General features: G+C 38.4%; 1 protein-coding gene across 1 annotated transcript in view; it reads left to right on the plus strand.

Moving 5' to 3' along the window:
- Nucleotides 1-10,860: 10,860 nt before the first annotated feature.
- LOC135232489 (neuronal PAS domain-containing protein 3-like) overlaps nt 10,861-22,788 on the plus strand; it is a 626,617-nt gene continuing 614,689 nt past the window's right edge. The window contains exon 1 of the mRNA XM_064291850.1: nt 10,861-11,135. Coding sequence (XP_064147920.1) covers nt 10,861-11,135 — 275 coding nt within the window. The remainder of the gene's footprint in view (nt 11,136-22,788) is intronic.

Consider the following 22,788-nt stretch of genomic DNA (forward strand, 5'->3'; position numbering starts at 1 on the left):
CGCCACTCTTCAAATGGGGATGCAGAATGTTTTCTTAATAGATTTTATTATGCCAGTTGACTTAGATGTCCCCTGAAACCGTCCCCAGATGTTTAGATGTCCCCAGACCCCTGCCCCTGCTACGCTGACCTTTGAAGCATTCAGTTTATTCAGGAAACTTCTTTGCTTTTGGTTTAGTCCAATTGTGCTGACCTCCCCTGTATTGTGTGCTGTCTTTCCCTTCACCTAAAGTAGTTCTTATCTACTATCTAATTAGTGAATGCCCCTCTCCCACCCTGCCTCCCTCCCTCTCCCCTCTCGTAACCACAAAAGAATGTTTTCTTCTCAGTTTAAACTATTTCTCAAGTTCTTATAATAGTGGTCTTATACAATATTTGTCCTTTTGCAACTGACTAATTTCACTCAGCATAATGCCTTCCAGGTTTCTCCATGTTATGAAATGTTTCCCAGATTCCTCACTGTTGTTTATCGATTCCATTGTGTGAATATACCATAATTTATTTATCCATTCATCCATTGTTGGGAACCTTGGTTGCTTCCATCTTTTTGCTGTTGTAAACAGTGCTGCAGTAAACATGGGTGTGCATATATCTGTTCGTGTAAAGGCTCTTATTTCTCTGGGATATAGTCCAAGGAGTGGGATTGCTGGATCGTATGGTAGTTCTATTTCTAGCTTTTTAAGGAAGTGCCAAATTGATTTCAGGAAATATTTTTAAAGATTTTTTTTTTATCGTGTCTTTAAACTGGGGTCTACTGTTAGCAATAATATTTCTAAAGTAATTTCCTTCTGGTTGTTGTTCTGTGCTGTCAAGTCAATTCCGACTCATACTAACTTTATAGGACAAGAGGAGAACTACCCCGTAGGGTTTCCTAGGCTGTAATCTTTATGAGAGCAGATTGCCATGTCTTTTCTCCTTTGGCGTCACTGGTCGGTTCCAACCACCTACCTTTCCATGAGCAGCAGCTTAACACCTAACCTTTGCTCCACCAGGGCCCTTTAATTGCCTCCTTAGAGTCAGGTAAATGATATACTGGTCAGGTACAGGAAGCATGTTGCCAGTGGACCCTTTTGACGCTCTTAGTGGAAAAAGTATCTAAAATTAGCGTCCAGGTTACATTATGGAGTTTGAGCCAACAATACTCATGTTAATGTATGTCCCTGCCTCAATTCTGCCTGTCGAGCCTTAGCCATACTCAATGGCCTGGTATAAATGAATGTCCAACAACCAGGAGCAACCACCAACCACCACAAATTCAACTCTTTAGCTTCCCCCTCAAGACTGTTCTTTTTTCCCCGTTTTCTATTGCAGTTCACCCAGTTCTACAATTTATAAACTGAGACATCATTCTTGTTCCCCAGCTCCCCGTCCTCCATTGTCTCTCACACCCACATTCAGTGAGCACTATCTTCTAATGATGATGACGTTGCTGTCAGTTGCTGTTGAAGTGACTCTATATGTGCAGACTATGACTATTTGATAGTGTTTTCAAGGCCATGGCTTTTTGGAAGCAGATTACCAGGCCTGTCTTCTCAGGTTCCTCTGGATGGGTTTGAACCACCAACCTTTTGTCTAGTAGTTGAGTGCTTAACCATTGTACCACCCAGGGACTCCTAATGATGCTACCTTCTAAATACAGTTCTCAAATCTACGCAGATCTTTGTTCCCACTGCCATAACCAAGCTCAGGTCATCAGCGTTTCTTGCCTGAATCAACCTAATTATTTTCCTTTCCTTTAGTCTTGTCCCCTCCAGTCATATGGCCACCTGTTCTTAGGGCCTTATTGTAGATATATTTACAAACTTGCTTCCCATTGTAACAATAAGCACAAACTAGGTAGGAATAAAATGTAGTAGTGCACGAGTAAGGATTGATTTTGGAGTGGTGAATGAGGGAGGAAGGAGAAGACTGAAGAAACCACCTTGCTATGTACAACTGTATACAGCAGTGGTTAAGCATTCGACTCAGGAGCATCTGGGTTCAAATCATGGCTCTGCCATTTGTTAACCAGTTGTTATTTGTGTGCTCTTGCTTAACCTTTTGAACTTTGGCTTCTTCATCTGTAATACAAAAATAAAGACCGTTGCCGTCGAGTTGATTCATAACGACCCTATAGGACAAAGTAGAACTGCCCCGTAGGGTTTCCAAGGAGTGGCTGGTGGATTTGAACTGCCGAGCTTTTGTTTAGCAGCTGAGCTCTTAACCGCTATGCCACCAGGGCTCCAGAGAGGATTAAGCGAAAAACCACGTAAAATACTTGGCACATATTAAGTGCCCAATAAATGGTAGCTGGTATTATTTTTATTGGGGTACCATCTAGGAAGACGAGTTAAGGCAACAGCATGAGGCTCTTGACTATCTAAATAGGCAGGACACATGCATACAATGAAGCTCCTGCTGCCGTCACAGCTGGAAGTGGGAGTGGGAAGAAGAGAGGAAAGAAGATACTGACTGTGGAAGTAGGTGGATCCAGAAGACAGAACTTGTGCACCTGAGAGTTTTCCTAAGACAGGTTCTGATTCAAACCCAAGCAGAAAACTTCCCTCAATTATATGCATGTTTCTGACCTCTTCCCTCTATCTGGTTTATCTAGATAACTGCTCACCCTCTCCATTTGTGTGTGTGTAAACATAGGCTATTTCTATGTGATAAATTATCTTTCAGTTTAGAAATCTGCAGCCATTTATTTAGTACGTATTTTATCTAATTATTTGCAAATGGGCATGTTTTTCTTCTAAACAAGATCATGGTGGTAGCAATAGATTTATGAGGATTTAAGCTAGAATAAAATCATTAATACCAAAACCTGGTGAAGAATGTGTTCGGTGTATGAAAATTTTGGTAACGTTGGAAATGTGGTGCTTGTGACCACTGCATGTCCTGTACCAGTGGTCCTGAAAATCAAGCATCATTGACAAGTAGAACCTTTCCATCCATGTCTTTGGCCTAGTTCACACTGAGGAAATAAAACCAGAATTTATTGTAGCAACGAAGTTGACCTAGGAAATGAGCCCCAGTTTCCCATGTATGTTGACTGGCCATAGGTCAGTAGGACTGCTATGTTTTCTACTTTCTCAGGAGCTTTCATAGTCTAGAACCTAGTCTGCTTGTCCTCTTCTTGCCTATCTGAAGATCTCACCTGAAAGCCATTGGACATGAGAGCTCTGTCATTTCACCATGCAAACGTGCTATCAACCTTTAATACTGACCTGTTTTGTGTATTATTCTGGCGCCCAGTTTACTTGAGTAAGGCTATTGCTCAGTTGAATTTATTCTGTGCGTTTAGACTTTTCACAACCTTTGGTGCCCTTGGAGTTAAAAGGTGATAAATACCATTTATAGTGATGATCATTTGTAGAGAAATGGTGTCCTTAAAGATGTTGCCAAAGAAAGAGTGTTGGTGTGATTTATTTGCACTGTGAGACTTTAGCTGCCCTACCTTTAGACTTTAAAATTTATTTTGAGGTCGGCCCTACCCAGTCATGGAGGAGCAGAGCTTTGGCTGTATTGAGTGTCTGGGTAAGTGAAGAATGTGGTTGGAGTAGCATCCATGTGTAGAAACAAAGAATCATTTTGTGCAGAGAATTTTATGTTGAGCAGGCAGGAATAAGGATGATGGTAATATTTCCTTTTCCTTTAAATGAGAGCTTGCTTCGTGGAAGGGAATTCTTGTGTGGTACAAAGGGTTAATGCACTCGGCTGCTAACCAAAAGGTTGGAGGTTCGAGTCTACTCAGAGATGCCTTGGAGGAAAGGCCTAGTGATCTACTTCCAAAAAACTCAGCCATTGAAAACTCTGTGGAGCACAGTCCTGCTTTGGCATACATGAGTTGCCATGAGTCAGAATTGACTCAGTGACAGCTGGTTTGGCTCTGTGGAAGGCCTAGGTGATACATTTTTAGCTCAGTGAGAGAAGATGTGCAGCAGGGTCAGTACTGTGCAGGGAGATTCTGAGTGGCAGAAAGGAGAGAGGGTAAACTGTTAAACAGGGATGAAAAGAAAAAACTAACCAAAATTTACATGTGCTATTGTGTAAATTTTTTTTTTTTTTTATTGTGTAAATGAGCTTGTGTTTACCCCTAAAACCTTAGAAAATCTGTCTTCAACAAGGAACCCAAAAGGAGAGCCGCAAAACTACAGAACAGTGTAAATTATCTAATGGGTATCAGCTACATTGCAGATGCACTATAATGGGACCATTGCATCGCAGTGGATGGTGAGTTCATTTCTGTAAGTATCAGAAAGACCTTGTTCTAAAACTTTCACTTATAACAAGGTCCTTGAACATCAAGTAGAGTTGAGCATTACGCTATGGCTTTAGTATCACTCCAAAAATTTATTGATGTATTGTAGTGATTTTTCAAGGTCTTGTTCTTGTTTTACGTCCATGCTTCTTCTCCTTGAGAGGACGATTCCATTTCAGCTCATATGCGGAGAAGACCGTAAGTTACTGTGTTTGTGATTAATCTTACTTGAGGTTCTTCTTCAACCACACTGTAGTGAGTTGTAGGGATTTTATGTGCAGTGAACTTGTTAAAAAGAAACCACAGACTTCTTCTGTGGCTCTTCTTCTTTTAAGAGCTGCTGAACATTTTAGTGTAAACAACTTACATTTGGAAAAACATGAAATCAAAATATATTAGCTAGAGGCCAGGATGAAACTTTAGTGGCCTTCTTGCCTCTGCTGAGAATGTGTTGGATGCCAGTTGGCCAAACATGGGAACATTTAGACTTGATTCTGAGAGGAAGCGGTGCATGGCCGTGAGTCACATTAGGTTCATTAGGTGCGATTGCTACATGACACAGTTAATGTGGTGACAGATATAAACTCTTCAGTGACTCAATTCTAGTGGCACCAATTTTAACCAATTTATCAGACAATTGAATATGTTCTGCACTTGGGACAGATTTAAAAAAATATGGTGCCCATTTTCTTTAGTTTATTTGACTTTCCAGACGCAATTTGGTTTATGAAGATACGGAGATGTATTCACTAAACGTGTCAGCACTGAGAGTGGGAGTTGGGTCTGTCGCTGGTGGTGAAGGTTTTGGTAAGCAACCTAGGAATGTAGGAATGTACCAAAAGGGTTTATGATGTGGGAGAACATCTGATGTATTGCCATGGGGAAGTGTGTGTGTGTTTTCAGTAATCTGTATGTTTATATAAGAAATACAAAGATTAAAAATCACCAATGACAACAACATGTAGATTGGATTACATCCATGTTTGTTAAATGCTGAGATAAAAAAAACTTGTAGAATTTTTTTTCTTGCAAATAATCACATTAAACATGTAACCAAGTGACAATTCAATCTGTCACTTAATAAGATTTAATGCTCCTTGAAAGAAATATATTATGTTCAGAAGCTCTGAAGTATGACCTTTTATTCCATTTTAAAGATGAGAAAACTGCGTAAGAAATAGCAGGCAACTGCCATGATGGTGGCTGTTTACACAATCTGCCATTTGTTTTCTCAGATTTACAAAAGGCAACATGTTCATTTCTGAATTTACTCCATGTTCCAAACTTTATATCTGGTTATTTTGTATTTATTGGTTATTTCTACCTGGTTTTAAAAAGATACATGGATTGCTAAGGCACAGCAAAAACTACCCTTTGTTATAATGACTAAGATAATACTAGGTGAATACGTGGATGAATTACAGGACCAACCAATATAAAATAATGTTGATAAATCCCAAGTTCTAGTTGTACCTATTGGTGCTCTGTTTACAATGCAATCATAGACACTAAACATTTTTTGTTACTAAGGAAAAAAAATTGATCAAAACTGCATTCCAGAAAGACCACCACCATCTTATTTAGAAAATAATCTTGTAATAACATAAGCCAGACTGAGAGATCTGTACTAGTTTCCATGACTGGTATCTTTCAAGATGATTCCCATTTGAGTTACTTTGAAGACTGAAGCTTAGATGGAGAGGAATGTCTGTTGCTTCTTCCTGGAAGCCTGGCTATCAAAGGTGTATTGACTTTCTTGACTGTGATTATGAAATAGTTTCATGAAACGAGGGGCAGTGGTAGCTCATTGGTACAATTCTTGCCATTCATGTGGAAGACCTGGATTTGAATGCTGGCCAGTGCACCTCATGTGCAGCCACCACCCATCCGTTAGTGGAGGCTGAATAGGTTTTAGCAAAGCTTCCAGACTAAGACAGACTAGAAAGAAAAGGCCTGGTGATCTACTTCCAAAAATCAGCCAGTGAAAATCTTATGGGTCACAATGGTCTGATCGACAACCAATCATGGGATGGCAAGGTACCAGGCAGCATTTCCTTCCATTGTGCATGGGATTGCCGTGAGTCCGGGACAGACTCGATGGCAGCTGCCGATAAGAATAGCATGAAACAAAGTCACCCAAAAGTGGATAGCACCTAGTGCAGTCTTTTCTAGAGATGGGAAAACCTAGACTGAATGACCTCTTTTTGTCCTTAGTAAGATCAATCCAAGACCCACATTCTTACTGAAGACGCTGCTTTATACTTATATGTAACACACTCATCCAAAATAGACTTTTTCTTCTCCTTTGTAAAAATTTAGGAAACATTTTATAAGATACATATAGAAATTTTTCATGTTTTCACCTAAGCCTTGCTTTAAAGGTGGAAGAAATTAAACTGGTCAGTTAGATTCCTGTGGCTTTTTTTCTAACTACTGAGTTTTTTTTTTGTTTTTTTTGGTAAGCTGTATTAATAATTATTTCAATCAACATTTCTGGTCATTGAAATCATCTGATGCTTTCATGGACTGTAATTGCTTTGGGGTTGATACCTGGAGCCCTTGAGCAGCGTGTGAAGTCAGTGTGCAGCTGCAGCTTCCGAACGCCAACTCAGCAGCTCAGATCCAAGTTTCTAATTCAGTTTGAGTTCATCCCAGGTTTGTGAGTCAGGCTGATGCTACACTGGACTAGAGTGAGATTTTCAGGACTGCTATCTATCAAAGATGTCTTGTCAATCAAGATAAGTAGATACATAAAAGGGAAAACAAATCATCAGCCCACTGAAGTAGATGGCTAATCAGTTGGAAGCTTTTGAAAAATTGTGAATATGACTGTACCTCAGAACGCCACTGGAGACCTGCCTTAAAATGAGGAGAAAAGCTATTACCTTTAAGTACAGGGTAATGATAATAATCATCTTGTGTGCTTTAAAGATCATTTCATTTGCAGAAATAATTTGAAGAGGCAGATACTAATATATACTTACCTCAGAAGTAATGCACAGAAAGTCTAAGCAACTTGCCTCAGATCACACAATAAAATATTACAGAACCAGGAATAGCATAGGACTTCTGAACATTTCATTTCTGAATACTTCTAGGAAAGGTTGACTTTCTCCCTTAACGCTATGAGTAAAATGATTATCTTAAAATGGTCCATCTGAAAATGTGTAGATATGCATTGACTTGTCCATACTTGCATTTACTTCCAGGAGTAGGTTGTGGGAGCCTTGGCTATCACTTCCCTTTGAGTGGCACCAGCCACTGTATTGTCAGTCTCTCTGGTGCTTTTGGTCAGGGTAAAGGCTGCTTGATGGGTGCTCCCTGTTGTTTACCAGAATGTAGCTACCAGTTGAACCAGGCTTCCTCTTGAGCTGCAGTCTTTACTATGAGTTTCTTCTGACTCCTTCCTCTGTGTCTTAGGGCTGGATAGTCCAAAGATCCAGCTGTGGCTTCATGCAGCATGAAAAAATACACTCTGCAAAATTAAAAAGGGTAGGTTTCTAACTTAGCAAATTGGCTTTCCATTTTAATTCCCAAGTTCCTTATATGAGTACTTTTTGAGATTTAGTGTTTCTTGACTGGAATATGGTATTGGTATTCCATTAAGTACTGAGCAGCAATAGCAGTGATGATTATATAGATACACATAGAGGCACACACAATGTACTTTTAATTCTTAGTAGAAAAATATAATTAATTCAAATTTGAATTGCTTTGTAAATTTCTGTTTTCAGGACTTCCATGTGGTGAAAGATCCCTGTCTTCCTTCTAGAACTAGAGAAAGGTATTAAGCCATCCCCCCATTCACTGATGGCTAATTAGACTCCTAGCGTAACTGGTTTTGTTTTGCTCGAAATCACTTAAGACAATTTTGTTCTATGTCAGGGGGCAGGGAGAGGGAAACCAATAAAAAACAGACCACAAAACAAAAGTAGTCTTGAAAATTCCTGGCCGGCTAATAGCTATTAACCACTGGTTTATTGTGCTTATGCATCTTAAAAAAGGGGGGGGGGGGCAATATTTAGGCAAATATTATAACTGTATTATATCCATAAAAAAACTATTGAATTGTAAAATACAGCCTGTGAATTTTCTCTTTAAGAAAAAAATACATTTAAGAATCTGCTGTGACAAATCAGTAACAAAATGTGTGCAAAATTATAAGAACAAATAGAATGTTGTTTTTTGACTGGGTTTGTTTCTATTGAAACTGTATTATTTTATGTGAAGTATTGTAATAGAGCATTAGATTTGAAAACTCTGTTGAATATCATTTCTGACAGCCTTTTTTAGGGTCACTAAAATTCCAATAATTCAGTCTAGAATTGAAGTCGATTCCAGAGAAAAATTTAATATAGTCTGCTTGCCTGCCAGCTTCAACATAGTTTCAGAGCATTGAAATGGTTTGACACATTGAAATATAAAGTGCATTTGTCATATCTATTGGTGGAGTGTTTTATGTGATCGCGTCTAACAAAGATCAAGTTAGAGTAAAACTTATACTATTTTTTTATGTGTTTGTGAAGAGGATTTTGTTTTATCTTGTTTTCTTTACAGTCCTGATTTGATTTATTACAGAGTCCAATAAACTATTCCTGGTCATAATAAAGAAACGCATTGCCTGAACCAATTTGGAAATGCACTGGAACATCTCTGTATTACCGCAATCATTTGCCATTTCAAAGATCCGCGTGAATTCAGGATTGTGTCACAAAAAAAGTACTTTCTAAACAAACAAGTTGGAATGTAGTTTCAAATTCCAACTCCAGCAAATAGAAACTGGGTAATTAGAGGAAAGTTTTTCAACCTTTGAACCTCAGTTTTCTCTTCTGTAAAATGGGTGTGAAACAACTAAGCTTGCAAGTATTATCTTTTTTGTTTTGGTAAAGACCTAAAATACTATATGAAGAACCCTAGCTCAATGCTTGCCACGTAGTAGGTATTCTCTAAAAACCTTTACTGCTATTCTTATGACTTGTAGGAATTAAATTTCTCAGAATGAAATCTACAGGATACCTAGTTATTAGCTATACCTAGGAATTATTGAACAGAGAGTCCAGTATAGTTTGTATCTTCAGTAAAATGGCTCATTGGATGCTGCAAAAGTAATGTCATTCTGCTGGTATATATCTGGTCTCCCATGTTTATTTACACGTTTGAACGATTTGGGGATTTCTTGTGGTGAGAGTGTAATGACAAAGCTGACTTTGTTTCAGGTACCTTATTGAGTGCAGATTAAGCTGTGATGGGCTTTAACATTGTGTAGCGGTGCTGTTTATGAAAGTACACAAATCTTTTTCATTTTTACATACAGCCCTCGCACACATAACTTATCGGTAATTCAGATGTCGATTTTAATAGTTATAAATACAAGTAGACAACATTTAAGTTCAACTCTAACACCAGTCCTCTGTAAGAAGACTGCTTTCATGTCTTAGTCAAGAGCTCACAGCAATAGCATTTTTTAAAAAATTTTTATTGTGCTTTAAGTGAAAAAAAATTTTTTTTTAAGTGAAAGTTTACAAATTAAGTCAGTCTCTCATACAAAAATTTATATACAACTAATAACATTTTTGATGATATGCTTACAATATATTATGTTGAACGGGGAATTCTGTTTAACAGAAGTGATTTGAAGACCTACTTGTTTGCCATTTAACGTCTAACTTATTTAACAAATATCTGTTTTAGAGATACATTTCATACATATACACATATATTAATCATGATTATATATATGTGTGTTATATAATACCTTTATTTAAATACCTGAAAAATATTAAGTAGTCTGAATTATCCTACATATTTTTATGCATTACTAATGTATGATCTGCCTGTATCTAGTATAAAGTGATTTGCCAAGGTTGTAAAATGAATGTGATGAGTAAGTAACAGTAGCAGTTTCCAGAATGTTTCCTATAGAACCCAAGTTTCACACTATTAGTAGGAGGTATTTAAAACAAAGTTTCCAGATGGAGTTCGAAAAACATTGGGTTTTTACAGTAGGACTTCTGGAAGCATTAATTTGCTCATTGTGGAATTACACGGTAGTAGTCTTTGGGCGAATTGTAATATGCTGTTTTCCTAACGTTTTTGAACACAGCGCCTTTTTAATTTTTTTGGAGCGTCTTACATGATTAATAATCATTAGGTCATACTTTGGCAAATTTAAACTTAAATGGAAATGACTACTATATACATTTCTGCATCAGTAAATGCAAACAGAAAACAGGAACCATGCCAGCCATTTGAATGGAGAGAATTTAAAAAATTGTTAACTAGCTGTTATGTTAACTAAAAAGAGAACACTGACTTATCATGGAGATAACAATTGAAAGATAAACCAAAACAAACAAAAAAAAAATGCGTTGCCATCATGTCGATTCCAACTCATAGTGACCTTATAGGACAGAGTAGAACTGCCCTGTAGGATTTCCAAGGAGTGGCTGGTGGATTCAAACTGCCGACCTTTTGGTTAGCAGCCAAGCTCTTAACCACTGTGCCACCAGGGCTCCAATTGAAAGATAATAGCTGCCAAAGTGTCTACTACCCCTGAGGCTGGCGGGACAAGAGAATTGGTTGGAATTACTAAAATTAGAAGCTTAAAGGAAGGATCCCATGAACCTGAAAACTCAGCCACTGGGTGGGCGTTGTGGGCACCGGCCAGGTGCTGCTGGTGTCTCTGAAGGGACGGGTGATGAGGCTGATCTCCATGAGTTGGGAAAACTGCTAACTGAACTCGGCTGCTGCCGCAGGAAGGAACTGGTCAATGGAACCAGACAGGAAGCCCACAGAGAGCAAGTCAGTTCTCATTCCTTTTGCCTTGCGGGCCTCCCTTCAGAGCCCCCTATGGCAGAGCCCAGCCCCAGCATCACAGGGCAGGATGTAGAAGGGTGAGTGTGAAAAGGAAAACAATAGCTTAGTAACTGGCTTTTTAGCCATCATACTCTTATAAAGAAGCTAGTTTGGTTTCTTTTCAAAATAGCCCTATTGCCGTCTTAAATAAACTTTGTTGTAATAATTTGCAAAGCAAACCAATTCACTTTAAAATTTATATCCACCATGAGCTAACCATATTCCATCATTATTGTACAGTTTTCCCAGGACAGAAGTTTAGTTTAAATTTACTTTGCAGCTTGAAACAATACATTGTTGATGGCCTGCACAGTTCCTAACTTTTTATGCTACTCAACACATTTCTTGTGCTTCCTGAGATTCGTACGCTGAAAGGCATTTGAAAACAAATGCCTATGGATTCAAGCAGAAAAATGCTGTGCTTCTAAGAATCTGAGAGGCTAATATGCTATTAAAGTATAAATGAATGATTCCTTTTATAAGGATCAGCACAAAGCTGGTTCCTATGAGGTGGAAGTTAAAGATGTCCCAAATGTCTAGCTTTTCCAGACTGCTGTACCACTCCATCATCTCTCAGATCAGCTTCTTCCTCCCCCATCAACACTCTCCCTCTCATGTTTGGGTTCTCTGCAACGTCTCACAAAACTCAGGAATCTTATGAAGGAAATGACTCATTCGGTTGTGGAGGCTGGCAAGTACCAAATTTGTGGGTCAGGCATGGGCTTCTTCAAACCCACGTGGCTGCAGAGGCTGACAAACCCAAACTGGCAGTTCAGACCATAAGCTGCTGGCTTACATGGTTGCAGAAGCTCGTGGATCAGGTCATACGACAGGCTTCTGCCCAGGGGTCTATGGAGTCCAATGAGTCCCATAATTGGCAAGTCAGACAGTAGGTCTTTGGCTGGAGTCCCAAGAACCAGAGGTCAGTTGATCACGAACTGGATGTGGGGTCCCCATGCAGAGAGAGCCCTACCAGGGCATCCACACAGACACCTCAGATGCAGGCCACACTCCAGGGTAGTGGTAATTTGAGTAAAGGTGGGACTCCTGTAAGGCTGCAACCCAAGACACACCCTACGCCAATCATGCTTCATCAACGTGTAGAGGTCAGGATCTACAACATATAAAATGGAGGAAACCATACAATATTGGGAATCATGGCGTAGCCAACTTGACACATAACCATAACCATCACAGGTTCCACATACTTTATTAGCATAGTCCCACTTAGTCATTTTGTATGAGTCACAAAGACCATGACCAGAAGGGCCATATTAAGTAATTCACTATACTGCACAGTACTTATAGAATACTTGGATATTTGACAGACTTCCTAGATGATTGAAAGGATACTTCTTAAACAAGAGTCATCAATAATGATTGAGAGAGATGATTCCACAAATGCAGTCAATAGATGAGGACCTCCTCTACTGTCTGAGTCTTACGTTTACTTAATGCTGCAGCAGTGAGAGTTTTTAGTAGTCATATTTTGGGTTTACCTTATGTGTGATGTTCATATTAAACTCTACTTATTGACAGAATCCATTTTGACATTCATAATGGCTGAGGAGAAAGCCAAGCAACATTACAAGTCAAGAAATTAAGGTAACAGCTTCTCATATAAAAGAGGACTCTTGTCAATGGAATATGCAACATTTACAGAGTATAGGTGTATTAGGGTAGGTTACAATGCTGTCATTAAAAGATGCCAAAGTGTGTAATAAAATGAACAAAGGCTTGAGGAAAGAGACTGTGGAGAAGCTGACTTTAGAAGATGGGAGGAGGGAGGTATTCATGACCACAACAAACCAACCAGGTATGGAAGAAGATAAAGATCACTCTTCCAAGGAAGACAGGATAGAATAGAATTTCAAGAACAAATAAAAGTAGTATTGCTAACATTACTGAGTGCTAACCATGAGCTAGTCCGTGTTCTAAGTGCTTTAGGTATATTAAAAGGATAATACTATGAAGGGGTGGAGAAAGGTTCTGAAGTCTGAGACTGAAAAAAAAGGCTGTTGGCTTTGACAGTTGGAGTGTTATTTGGGAAAAACGTTGTAATGCAGTAAAAGGATTAAAAAAAAAGTAAAAGTATTAGAAACTAGATTTCAGAGTTTTAAGGACAGAGTAGCAAGGAGTTTGATGGAATGAGTCCAGGCTAGTCTTCCCAGAGGTTTATCAGTGGGGAAAGAAGGATTGGGTACATACCCTGTCAACTTCTGCTCAGTCCTTAATGACTGTTTTTGTTAGTTGCTGTTGAGTTGGCTCCAACTCATGGAGACCTTATGTGAAACAGAACAAAATATTGATGAGTCTTCCACCATCTTTGTGATCATTGACATGTTTGAGTCCACTGTTGAGGCCATTACGTAGTGCCTTCCAACCTGGTGGGGCTCATCTTCCAGCACTGTGTTGGGCAGTATTCTCTTAAGATCTGTAAGGTCTTCATTGGCTAGTTTTTAGAAGTAGATTGCCAGGCTTTTCTTCCCAGTCTATCTCAGTCTGTAAACACAGTTGAAGCCTGTTGATGTTGGGTAACCCTGCTGATATTTGAGATACTTAGCTTCCAGAATCATGGCAACACAGAAGCCACTACAGTATGACAGACTGGCAGACGGAAGGTGAGCTTACAACTATAGATAATGTATAAAAGTTCAGAAGATGAACATATAATGCCGATGTTCTAAGACACCTCTCTTGTGAATTTGAGATTATGATGTGCTACCAGCTTCTCTGGGAGGATAAAAAAGTGTGATTAGGAAAAGAACTGTTTGTGATCCTGTGTAATATTAGAGTCTAACTAAAAAAAAAAACTAGAGAGGTGGAATTAAAAAAAGTACCTTAGAAATTATTTAGAAATTATTACATGCGTTATCTGAATATAAAAATAACTTTGAAAGGAATTTTTTGCAATTTTTCTATGAGATGGTTATCACTCTCAGTCATATGCAGTCATATGGGATTTGGTTTCATGGGGATTCTGACTGTTTCTATAGGTAGTGACCTAGAATGAAGACAAATATGGAAAATGTTGTGAAGGTGACCTGCATCTGTCTGACAATTTGGCCTAACTCATTATTATGGAGAAATCTCACAGTTTAGCTCCCTGACTTGTAAATTGAAGACTGTTTTAGAGACTTTAAGAGGCTCTTTCTAGAAAAAGGATCTCTGTGTTTTTTGTAGACCCCAAGGAGTCCATCTTAAATACTTAACTTCAGTAGTCATGGCTCAATATCTATTAGCTGCAATACACAAATGGGAACTGCATCCAAATTACTATTTTTCTACAAAAAAGTCAAAAATCTAGTGTAAACTACTGAGGTGTTTTTAGGTGGGTTTCTGGAAGAAATACATTAAAAAATTTGTCCTTTGATCGCTCAAAATGCCGCTCTACTCAGTAAGAGCAGTTTCCCAGTTGAATTATGAAGAGGTTGTTTCTCGTTTGAGCATCTCTCTACATATTTTGCTAATTCGGAAAGTAAACAGTACATGCTGTATTCTGCTCTTTGTGAAGCTACCCTTTATTTTATAACAAGGTTTAACTCTTGTTAGGAATTGTGTGTATTAATTTACATTATTTCCCAATAACTTTAAGATGGGCATACATTGTGGTTCAAATTGGAATCACATTTAAATAACCATATTTCTAAAACCTTACTTCTTTGTATGAATACATATGTATACATACATATATACACATGTGCATACATACACACAGGTATGCATGTATGTATACACACATGCACGTGTGTATATATGTGTACACACATGTATATGTGCATATGTGTGCATATGTGTGTGTGTGTATGGAGTCCCTGGATGGTACAAACAGTTAATATACTGTGCTGCTAACTGAAAGTTTGGAAAATTCAAGTCCACCCAGGGGTACCACCCAGGAAAGAAAGGCCCAGTGATCTGCTCCCAAAATACCAGCCATTGAAAACCCTATGGAACACAGTTCTACTTTGACATGCATGGGGTCACCATGAATCAGAATCAACTCAACGGCAATGGGTTTACATATATATGTGTGTGTGTATATACATCTGTATGTGTCTATACATATGTGTATACATATGCACACACATTTACATAAAATTAAACAAAAGTGTGTATATAACTTCCCCCTAAATTTATTTCATTGATGGGCTGCTTATGAATTCTTCATTTTGTATCACTTACAACACACCACCAAGATAAATATTATGTTAAGTCCATGTCTGCTGCTTTAAAACCCCTAAAACTTCAGTAGTTTTGCACAGTATCTTATTTTTAGAATTCTTCAGTATGTATGTTACTGCTGGACATTCCGGAACCCAACCTGTGGGAATGTGGGCCAGGCTTCCAGAGTCACCTTCCCAGTCTGCTAGAAGGTGAAAGAGAAAGCAGGAGCACCTGGGGGAGCTTACAGTGGGCCAGGCCTGCAAGTAGCACACAGCACTTCTGCTCATATTTTGTTAGCTGGAACTCCATCACATATGTGTATGTGTGCATATATATGTATAATGCACATTCCTCTCCAGTTTATTAGTATTACAACATTATTGTTCTGTTGCAGTTGTAATGTGAAGGTAAAGCAGGTCCAAGGCCTGAGGGTTTTTGACTGGTCTAATTTTTTTTTTTTTAAGAGGGTTACAGTAAAAAACTGAGAGCCTAGACTGACTTCACACTTGACTACTGTGAAGCATTCCTGAGGACTCTGCCTCTATTGAAAGGATCAATTGCTATTTCCAGTAAATATCTACTGTCATGACAGAGAAATAACTTTGCTGTTGAAAAGTTTACATTAGCTGGGAGGGTAAGAGTTGTATAAGCCAAAGAGTTTGGTATTAATGGAATTTCTTTGAGTTACTGTACTGTGGTGGTTTAGGTTTGGCTGTGTTATAGAGTAGCCCAAATTTGTATTTTGCAAAAATCAACAGCTTTCTGAAGACTTGCTCATTCCTTAGATGACCGTGCAGAAATCTACCTGTAAAAGGCCATAGATTTCTGAGAAAGGACAAAGAATATCCTATTGAAATTTATATAAGTTGTATCCTTTATTTAGTAGAACCCCAAACCCATTGCTGTTGAGTTGATTCCGATTCATAGCAACCTTATAAGACAGAGAGAACTGCCCCATTGGATTTCCATGGCTTTAAATCTTTATGGAAGCAGAATGCCACATCTTTCTCCCAAGGAGCCGTTAGTGGGCTCGAACTACCAACTGTTAGTGAGCAGCTGAGTGTTTAACCACTGTGCCACCAGAGTCTTAATATTTCCACTAATATCATTAAATACCTGAAAATAACTTATGTCATAATCAATACATGTCACTAGTTGTTAGTGAAAGCAGCAAATTGGTTATTTAATGGCAAAATCTTCCTTGGTACTTCTGTGTCAGCTGACTCATTTTTCTCCTTCACGTTCATGTGAACCAATGCAGAATTAGCCTAATTTATTCTCTCAGTATACCTACAATTTAGGCGGGATTGAGGGGTAGATAATAGTGACGTATGACTGTTTACAGGTAAGAAATCTGAATGGACAGAACAGCATTGTTTCATTGAGGCCAACGTCTATGTCAGAGTTAGACCTGAAATTTGCGTCAGGGCATTTCTAGTCCAGTTCCCTATTTCTTTGTAGGGAATTATGTTGAGTGACTCCTGTGTAATGAATTTTTCTATCTCAGTTCAAATAGGGTGTGTCACATTCTATTTTCATAAAGTCAAAAACACTTCAACTTTAGAACATTAAAAACATGCAGAGTTATGAAGTATCTGAGTTAAACAGTACTGTTTTATATATGATGGGCATTGGAGGTAGGAAAATGTACTTAAAAGAAAAAAAAATCTTTTCAAGTAATTATTTTTAAGTTGACTTAATACCACTGTCTTAGTTATCTAGATAACTTAATTATCTAGTGCTGCTGTAACAGAGATACACAAGTGAATGCTTTAATAAAGAGGAACTTATTCTATCACAGTCTAGGAAGCTAAAAGTCCGAATTCAGGGTGTCAGCTCCGGGGGAAGCCTTTTTTCTCTCTGTTGGCTCTGGGCAGAAGGTCCTTGTCATCAGTCCTCCCTGGCTGAGGAGCTTCTCAGCATAGGGACACCAAGTTCAAAGGACACAGTATTCTTCTGGCTCTTGTTTCTTGACGGTATGAGCTTCCCATGTCTCTATGCTTCTTTTAAATATAAAAAGAAATTGACTTAAGACACAACCAAATATTGTAGATTGAGTCCTGCCTCATTAACATCATAGAGGTAGGATTTACAGCACATAGGAAAATCACATTAGACAACAAAATGGTGGACAGTCACACAATACTGAGAATCATGGACTAGCCATGTTGACGCACATTTTTTGGGGACAGAATTTGATCCACAATGGAATCCTTTATGCCTTTCAGGAATAAAGTAACATCTTAAATATTAACCTTACAGAAAGTATTAACCTCACCCTTTCTCCCATCCTGTTTGAAAGTTTGAAACTCACTGGTAAACCTCTATACTGCCTCCACACAGCCTATCCTATATTGGAGAAGGCAAGTTGTATGTTTTAGTTTGTTAACTTTACAAATCTGCAAATTCTACACGTTAAAAAAAAAAAAAAAAAAACCCCAGAACTTTGTCATACGTATGCTTGTTGTTTCTCTAAGATCAATAAAATGTTTAGGAGCACAAACAAATTCATTAATTAGCTTTTGTATCCAGGGCAAAATATAGCAGGCAAGTTGAAAAATGAATTGTTTGTTTTTAGAGGGGCTGGGAATAAAGAACAATGAAACTTTCAAATAAAAGTAGTTGGACCTTTTTGCTGTGGATTTGAAAATAAGTCCAGAAGGCTGAGCTTAATATAACATGTGGCAGGTGGCCTGCGTTTGCCTGGAGAATTCCTTTAGGGCAAGACAGCTCAGCAAACACATAAATCCTTTTTTCTCTGTTATCTAGTAGCACATTTAGTTGCCATGGGGATTTTATTTATGCAGCAGATCCTCTGCAGTTCAGTTTGTGCCTAAAGTTTAACCGTACAGCTGTTACCGTAAATGCTACATGGCAATATTTTCCAAACACAGAACCTAGAACAAAAAGAACATTTTTTTCCCCAGCATTGATTTTGCTTTTTATGTTCCGAAACATCTTAGTAAAGCACTATTATATACTGGGAAAACTTCACAAGTTTCAGCCAAGCAGTTGGTATCTTTTAAGATTACTTAAATTGTTCAGTTGCAAATAAATTATGTGAAAATGTGGCAAATACATTTTAGATAAGGATAAAATTTTGCAAGTTTAAATAAGCTTATTACTTTATATATTTTTAAAAGATTTGATTTCTTTTCACTGCTGTGACTTTCTTAAAGGAGTTTTAGATCAAATGATAAATGAGACAGAAATGCTTGCTGCTGTATAACTTCTCACTTCCACGGCTCTTTTGATACTTCTTTTCCACTATTTTTTGTGGAGGAAGGAGGAAAACAGATAGAAAAATGGTGATTGCTTTCGCAACAATCAAGGGACATCTCAGTTTCTCCAGCTCAGGACTAGGTCCTGATTTGGAATGAATTGCTTTTGTTTAGCCTTGATTTGTACTACACCAGATAAATCACCAATATGTCTCCTTTGTGTGAAGCAGTATGTATGGATTGGTCAATGAAAAGGGGAACTGATGCTTTTAGATGGAGTGCATAAAATTACCTCACACCATCTGTGTCCCAGTGCAGCAGGAAAATAATGAAAAGAAAACTTGAAATCCAGGTAAAGTTCCTCTCTTTGAAAGATAGTAAAGTATTCTGAATCAAGATACATTGTTCACATCTTCCTCCCTCCCTTACATTTTGGGCATGTGATGTTGACTGTTTCAGAGAACTATAGAGACATCATCCTTACAGATGGTTCTGCTCTAGTTAGAGGGTCAAAATAGAAAATTTTAAATGATAAATAAATGAGGGACTTCTGCGTCATGCCATATTTTCTTGGCAGTAACTAAGCAACTTAACATTAAAACTACCATACTTCACTAACCAAAAAAAAAAAACAAAACATTGCTGTCGAGTCCATTCTGACTCATAGGACCCTGTAGAATAGAGCTGAACTGCCCCATGTAATTTCCAAGGCTGTAATCTTCATGGAAGTGGACTTAATGGATGCACATCTTTCTCCCTCACAGCAGCTAGTGGATTCAAACCACCAACTTGTTGCTTAGCAGTGAAGCCATTAACAACTGCACCACCAGGGCTGCTTCCTTTCTACTTCAATTAAAAAAAGAAAGAAAGAAAAAAGTGTCTGTCAAGTGGAGTACAACTCATAGTGAGCCCATTTCAGTGGCAGTTATTAAATATCTCTGCTAGGAGCATACCACCTTAAACCTTTCAGATATTTTTTCTATTATAAATGGCCACATAAATATGAAAATGAACTTTGATGTAATTACTAGAATAAATTTAGAGATTTTAAATAGCAACTGTTAAGCTTTGTCTGGGCATTGAAGGTACCACACCTGTTATTATGGTTAAATGTTTGGCTGTTAATGTAAAGGTCAGCACCAGCTGCCCCTTGAAAACCCAATGGGGATGTTCTGCCCTGCCCTATAGGGTTGTTATGAGTCGGAATCGACTCAACGGCAATGGGTTTGGTTTTTGTTTTGGGAGTGTCTTGCCTTTCACAGCAAATTCTTAGCAAGTGTTTGGTGTCACTTCTTAGGGGGTATGGGAAGACAAACACAATGGTTCCGTGTATCTGCATAGTCAACAGTGGAAGTATTCAGTTTTCATTACAAAGTCATTTTTTTTTTTTTTTTTAAGTCAGCAGCCTTACTCATTATGACCTTGCTACCCAAGTGTGGCCATGGACCAAGTAGCATTGACATCACCTTGGAGCTTGTTAGAAATGAAGAAATTTGTCGCCCCCCTACCCCCAAGACATAAGGAATAAGAATCTGCATTTTAACAAGATCCCCAGGCAATTCAGAGGCATATTGAGTTTGAGAAACACTGGGCTATGATCAAAAAAATAAGAGATAAAGCTACATTTAAGATTATTGTGAAAGGAGAGTATGGTTTCATCACCTTTTATAGGACTGGCTAGTAGTCGGGATCGACTCGACAGCACTGGGTTAGTAGTAGAATACCTTTGCCCTCTTTTCATTCTTCTGACTTCTGCATTTTGAACTCACAAAACCCCCGTATCCTAATGATCTCCTCATCTTCATTGTTTTCTCCCTTCAGAAATACAGGTTGACTAGGCATTCCGCTATCTGAAATGTTTTAACGGCTCCCTTTTTGCTTATTGGCCCAATGTACCTTTTCATCCTCAACTGTCAACAGTCTGTCCTTTGTACCCTGATTCAAAATCATACCCAGTGACTCACCATGCCCAGAACACATCATGTTCTTTGTACTCCATGCCCTTATGTGTATATTATCCTGTCTTCTGGGAATATTCCCCTTTTCCTAACCTAACAAACTTAACTCGTACTTGAAGAGCCAGTTCCTGTGTCTTTTTAGATGAAGCATCCATTTAGAGACAGGCAGAATTAGCTTCCCTTCCCCATTGGATGACTGTAGTATTTATACAGACCTCTGATATAGCATTCATGATACCATATTGTACTCACAAGTCTGTCTCCCCAACTAGACGGATTGCTCCTTCAAGACAACACCCTTACCAATTAATCAGTGTATTCTCAGAACCTAGGAAAGTACCCAGCCCATAACAGATACTTAGTCAGTGCTTGTTGAATGAATAGATGAGGGTCAAATGCTCTTAAGTAGACACATTTTCCTTTTTAACCATCAGAACTTCTAATTGTGACTTCAGGGGGAATCGATGTACCCTGTCTCTGCCAAACCTTTGTAAAGAAAAATACTTTCCTTTTCTGAGTCATGTCAGATACTCTGAAAACAGGAAGTATAGTGGAAGGCCACGTATGAGGTGAGGTATGAAAAAAGAAAAGTGCCTGAATTGGGAAATTACTGAAGTGCGATTACCCAGTTGGAGAGAAACTGGTACGCTTGAGAAAACCAAGGGTGAACTACAAATGTGTTCCAAGGATTTGATTATATTTAAATCATCCTTATTAGAGGTTGAGAATTTATCAGCCATTGCTTTGATGTTTAATCGAGGATTGAAAGTTTGTCTTTGAAACAACATACAGCCTTAAAGCATTGTATTTTACTTTTATAAGTAAGATTTTCATATGCCATCAAGTAGATTTCCACATGTGTGTCAGAGTAGAACTGTATTCTGTAAGGTTTTTAATGGCTGATTTTTCAGAAGTAGATTGCCAGGTCTTTGTTCTAAGGTGCATCTGGGTGGACTCAAACCTCCAACCTTTTGGTTGGTAGTGGAGTACATTAACCATTTGTACCACTCAGGGACTCTATGACATTTATAATTGCTACTTAATTCAAAAGCTCTTACTTTTAATTTGTATTTTGCAAATCAAAGGACATATTATCAGGAAGGACCAGTCCCTGGAAGGAGGTCATCATGCTTGGTAAAGTAGAAGGTCAGCAAAAAAGAAGATGACTCTCAATGAGATGGGTCAGCACAGTGGCTCAAACATTGCTACAATTGTGAGGATGGTGGAGAACTGGGCAGTGTTTCCATCTGTTGTGCGTGGGTTTGCTGTGAGTTGGAACTGACTCGATGGCACCTAACATCAATGACAGAGGTTACTGGGATTAGGGTTTTCATTTCAATAATGCTGTTATCATAATATTTGGCAAAGGTTTTAAGGATTTTGTGGTCTTTATAGTTCTCCATGTGATGTTCTGATCCTCCTAGGTATAACCTATCTTACTCTTTACATTAGGAAGGAGCTCAGATGCTTAATTGTCTACTGGTCTCATGCTTATGACAAGCTTGGTAGATCTGAAATACAATTTTTAAAAAAACATTGAGATGAGTAAGAGTCGACAGAAGAAATGAAGACTAGGGCAGAGAAGACCAAGAATAAAACCTTTTGAAGGATCATTTACTGTTGAGAAACAGTTTCCTGAAAAAGTCAGCAAGTGATCACATACTGCTTTTTATCGTAGAAGGCTTATGTGGGTAACTTTCATTACTTGGCTGGGGAGGCTGGTAAAACTGGGTATTTATTTCTTTAAACTGTCCAGGGTATTTAGCGTTTGGCATGGCACATGCATGGTGATTAATAAACATTTGCTGAATGGGTGGGTCTCAGGCGGGGCACAAATCAAAGCCAATATGTGGTAGTGGAGAGGAAGCAGAAGGCAGCACGAAACAAATGTGTCCAGCCTGGACAACTATAGAAGACAGTCAGAGGGAGGGAGGAGTTACATATAATTTCCTCATAATTTATACACGTTGCCATTGAGTGGATTCCGACTCATAGGGACCCAATATGACGGAGTAGAACTACGCCATTGGGTTTCTAAGGCTATAAATCTTTATGGAAGCAGACTGCCGCATCTTTCTTCTCTGGAGCAGCTGATGAGTTTGAACTGTTGACCTTTCAGTTTGCAACCGAGTACTTAACCAGTGTGCCACTAGGGTTCCTGCCATAATTTATAGACTGCAAGAAAAAGAAAACCATTCATTTCTGGAGAAATAATGGTAAGCTTAAAAACTGATAACAAATAACAAATTAAGTGCGAGAAAGAGACATTGTTTGTAATATAGTCTGCTATTAATTTTCTTTCTTTGAAAACTTGAGTGGATCAATTAATATTAATATGATAAAATCCA

Source organism: Loxodonta africana, chromosome 10 (assembly GCF_030014295.1).
Source record: "Loxodonta africana isolate mLoxAfr1 chromosome 10, mLoxAfr1.hap2, whole genome shotgun sequence".
NCBI lineage: Eukaryota > Metazoa > Chordata > Mammalia > Proboscidea > Elephantidae > Loxodonta > Loxodonta africana.